Raw genomic sequence first — 4930 nt, 5'->3', positions numbered from 1 at the left:
GGGCGGCGAGGGCAGCCCGCCAATCCGCAGACGGCGCCATCCGCTGCTGCCAATCAGGGCAGCTTTCGGGAGAAACGGCCAATGCGAGGCAGGTTCCGGGAAGCAGCCAGTCAGAGAAGGGGGCGGGAACTCTTCCCTCGGTGTTCCGTTTCCATCCCGTGAGGCGGATGTGAGGGGGTTTCCATGGAAACCGATAGCTCTATGAGGTGTCGGCGTGCCCGTTTTGTCCGACTGGGACAATTTTTGAACTTTTTTATTTTTTAAAAAAGGAACCCTTCTGCACAGGAGTGCCAACCTGAATAAAATATTGTGTGTGTTATCACTGTGGAAAATCTAATAATTTTTTTTTAAATGAATAAAATATTGTGGGGGCCCAGCTAAGCCCCGCCCCGCATAATCAATCGTATTATGCAGTGCAACACACACTATTTGAATGGGAATGCCCATCAACTTTGTGGGGGCCTGATCCCCTCAAATATTTTATTGTTGGGGGTCCACGGCACCTAGGTCTTGGCTCCTATGCGTCTGCATGTAATGTAGTTAAGTCGATACAGCGTGAGACCCTAAATCTCAGGGTTGTGGGTTCTAGACGCACGTAGGGCAAAAAAGGTTCCTGCATTGTAGGACTAGATAACCCTCGGGGTCCCTCTACAATTATATATATGATGCTCTTGAATGAAACCGAACCCAGGTGGATGTCCCCCGAGGGAGCAGTGCTGTAGCAGAATGACATCCGGTGGGATGGAGGAATCAGTGTAGGAGTCTTAAGGTGGGAGTGAAGTTGAAAAACGAACCTCCAGAGAAACAGGGTGAAGCCAGTGTTTGTTAAAACAATCTTGTTGCCTTATATGGCATTTATATTTGTTTTTGCTCTGGTTTAGTATTAGGCTCCCCCCCATGGTACTAAATATGTGTTTGTGGAGAAGTAGTCTTTATACAGTAATTGGGACCAGTAGGGGTGGCTTTTAATACAATTAAACATGGCATCCAGCCATGTCTTAGTGGGATGGAGGCAGTGGTATCACTATGAATTAAAAGCAGCAAGGAAAGGAGTCTAGTTCAAATGAAGGTTATCACCGATATTTCTTCATATTTTCCTAAAGAATGATGCAAACCTGACCACCAAACCATCTCCCTGCATATTTATTTAATCTTTTATTCTTACACAAGAAGGTCTTGCATCTCTTCGCTGGACTATACTGCATTTTGCACAATCAACCTATAGAGAAAGTGTCTATACTTTGTAGGGTCTTATTTATGGCTAACACACATGACTTTTCTTAAGTGTGGGAACACAGGAACCTATGCACTGGACCATTTTCCTTTTCCCCATTCCAGCATTGCTTTTCCTAGCTGAATCTTCACAAAAACAAAGTGGCAAATAAATTCCCATGATTTGCAGGTAGAAAAGAAGGCTGGATAGTTACTGAGCAGATTAGCGCAGTTTATTTTCATCAGGTGCAATTATATTTGAAAAATTATCAGAATGGTTATTCACACAGAAAAATATTTGTAGCTGGGTAGATGTATTGATTTAGTTCAGAAAATAACTGTTGGGCTAATGTGTCTATAATGATTACCTATTAATTTTTAAAGAGACAGTATTTACAAATCCAAACTAAATGCAAACTATCCCAATACATTCTTACATCCACTCTGATAGCACTTTCTTTATCAGCTTATGGCTGAAGGAACCTTTTTCTGCTTTATACTTAGCTACCATGTTGCATTCATTCTTTTGCCAGCATTAACTACCAGAGGCAATACGATTCGGGAACATTTTCATTGAATCTGTTACACTGATGGAAACCTGTTTAAAAAAATATATACTATGCAGTCAATCGCCAAACAGTTTCCATTCCTACAAACTTGTTTAAGCTTCTGCCCCACTATTTCCTTGTCAATCTTTATATTTCACTTCCCCATAACTACCAGGTTCATCAGCTAAACTTTTGACATGAATAGTACTGAGCCTCCTGGTCAGAATATCTCCTAAAACACAAAACAATAATTTTGTAAAACAAAATGAACCCCAACCCAAAATGAATACTGAGAAAACAGGTCATAATATTTACTGTATACTATTTTTTTGGTGTTTTATATTCTTGGTTACAATCTGGAGTATCAAAGTTCCATGAGCAAATACACAGACAGAAAACCAAAATCTTAATCAGATAAAATCAACATATTATGATTAGAGACAAGTAAATAGATGATGATGCCATATTTCTGTTAGTCTGACTAGATATGAGGTGGGGAAACAACAGTGATGCCAATCCCAATCTCTTCAATATGCAGCAGCTTCTTCGTGGCAAAATCCCAGTCTTTCCCCAGATCAAGACGCTGGCAAATTGCCGGAAATTCTCGTTCAGTTCTCCTTGCCCATTCAACTGCTTTCTTCACAGGTTCAAATGCCCTGAGAACAGCGGAGAAAGGAATGAATAAAATGATTGTGTCGAAATGAAACAGCAACTTGACCATAGCATCAAGAGGGAAAAGACTTGTTCTGCTGCCCATAGAGGACAGGACTGTATCTCATGGGCCCTGTGACTACAATTGCGTAGATTCTGGCTGCACATTAGGAAAAACCTATTAACAGACCAGTCTGAAAATGGAACCAATTGCCTAGTTGGCAGGTTTTCCTTGGTAGAGGCTTTCAATTAGATGCTCTAGCTCTGGATTCTTCACATCAAGGAGAGGGTTGAACTAGATGGCCTAGAAGACTCCCACCAACTTTACCGATTCTTCCTTCATTAAAACAAAGAGGGTATCTGAAATCAACACTGTACAGATTTGTACGCATGAAGGGCCATGGGCTTGGTGGTAGCAAAGCACATGCCTTGCATGCAAAAGATCCCAGGTTCGATGCCTTACATCTCCAAATACAGTTGGAAAAGATTTCTGACAAACTCTGAAAAGCTCCTTATCAATCAGCTTAGAAAATACTGAGCTAGATGGACCAGTGATATGATCTGTGTAAGGCAGCTACTGACATTCCAAAGCCTCTTTTATTCCAGTGAAACAAAAGAAAAAAATTCCTTCCAGTAGCACCATAGAGTCCAACTAAGTTTGTTATTGGTATGAGCTTTCGTGTGCATGCACACTTCTTCAGATACGCACGAAAGCTCATACCAATAACAAACTTAGTTGGTCTCTAAGGTGCTACTGGAAGGAACTTTTTTATTTTGACTACGACTACCTACCTGTAACTTATTCCAGTGAGATTTATGTGGAGGTTTCCAGTGGATTGCGAGTACCCTTAACATATCTATACCACAAACTAATTACAACAAACTGTAATTCAGGAAAACCTAAGGGAAAAAAACTTGCTACAGCCCCCCCCCAACGATACAGGGGATGGGTATCTGGTATCTGTTGGGGGTTGGTGTCATTCATTCTCAGAAAGCAAGAACATTCTGTGTTGCTGTTATCTGTGAGAAGCTAGTTTCCAGAAGCTGCTAGCTTGGACAGCTACAAGGTCAAAGAAGGAGGTAATCTGGGCATGTGCAGCTTCTGGGGAGTGACGGTGAGAACTCTTTTAAGGAGTCTGATCTTAGCCATCAAACTGGCTGGATGTAATGAGACCTCTGCCTGGAGAAGCAGAAGCAATGAACTCTTTGTAAATAGTGTTTGTAACCTTCATGCTTTTTATGATTGGCAGTAAAACTACTTTTCTGTCTGAAGCTGGAAATCTGTGATTATTTGCGTCTTCTCTCTCTGAGCTCAGCCTGGGCATCCTTCACCCTCAAAAGCTACATTTCTCTGCTAATTGGGCCAGCTATGTGGGAAGCGCCACTGGTCCCATTTTGAAGTTTTTACAACGGCATCAACCCAGGTAGAAGGTTTATCTCTAAAGTTAGCATTTGAAATGGATTTAGTTACAGACTGGATGGTTAGAACCTCAGACTCTTGATGAACTTAGCATTCTCCTAATGTTGGACTTGGTCAGTCCTCTTTTCCAAAGACTAAAGTTTCATATTAAACAAGTTGTTATTATTTGAAATCCAAGTTACTGTTTGAGCTGCTCTCAGATGTCACCCACTTGGAGTCTCATATCCTGAAACATCCCCCTGAATATGTGTTCCTTTCCTGCTTTACTTAAAGGCAGTCAGAGTGGCTCTGTCGCTGGTGCAGGATACATTTCTGGTCTCCCTGACTTCCACCTACAAGTCTCAATGGTCCCCAGCCCCCCGTGTTTACAACCTCAGTTTGCTTTGACTCAAGGAAGTCCTAGTACTACGGATTAATGCCTACAACTGATTTAAACGCTTTAGCTTTTAGAGAAGAGTTGCCTGAAATGTTAAGTCTGCTTACAAAACGTACCACGATGGGGGAGAGTCATTCAGTGTTGTTAAAGATCTGAAGACGAGGCCTTCCAGTTGCTTGAAACGTATAACCTGTAGCACCAGAAGTGTAGCAATCAACCGCAACAGCTTCTCTTTTCCTTTGGGGCCTGGATGAATAGAAACAAGCAGTAGCACTTAACTGTCTATGTTTCATATTGAAGAATTAATTCTTAAAAGTACTCCTAACTAAAGTGTTAGTGCTGTTGTCAAGCAGACTGGTGGTATCCTGAATATCTAAAATTTGAGTATCAAAAGATTTCCCCCCTAAGAGTGCATGGATTCCCTCTGCCAGTTTGCATTTCTTAGTACAGAAAGTATTGATCTGATGTGTAGAGATATTTCCTATTCTAATTAATTCAAGAGGATTTTGGAAGCTTCTCTGGGTGAAAGAAACAAGCAGAAAATTCATGATATTTGGGTTATTCCTTCAGAGCAGCTGAGTACAGCTGGCATAAACTGGTTCTGTTATCTCTTTTAGTCAAGGTCATGCTGACTATAATAATAAGGCCAGAAGGAGCCTGGGTTTCTCTTTCTATCTCTCTTCCTTCTGGTGTGGCGTTCTGTACATAATATCCTTAGTGTGA

The 4930-nt window shown here is 41.3% G+C and overlaps 1 protein-coding gene across 3 annotated transcripts in view; it reads right to left on the bottom strand.

The window, feature by feature from the left end:
• Positions 1-1423: 1423 nt before the first annotated feature.
• The window catches only part of PARP4 (poly(ADP-ribose) polymerase family member 4), a 54715-nt gene continuing 51208 nt past the window's right edge, over positions 1424-4930 (bottom strand). For all 3 annotated transcript variants that reach the window (XM_079973261.1, XM_079973263.1, XM_079973262.1), the window contains 2 exons: positions 4324-4453; positions 1424-2416 (listed from right to left, as the gene is read on the bottom strand). In XM_079973261.1, coding sequence (XP_079829387.1) covers positions 2242-2416; positions 4324-4453 — 305 coding nt within the window. In that variant the 3' untranslated portion in view covers positions 1424-2241. The remainder of the gene's footprint in view (positions 2417-4323; positions 4454-4930) is intronic.

This window comes from Podarcis cretensis, assembly GCF_951804945.1.
Source record: "Podarcis cretensis genome assembly, chromosome: 4".
Taxonomy (NCBI): domain Eukaryota; kingdom Metazoa; phylum Chordata; class Lepidosauria; order Squamata; family Lacertidae; genus Podarcis; species Podarcis cretensis.
Note: the sequence above shows the minus strand (reverse complement) of the source record. Positions and strands in the feature narration are given on the sequence as shown.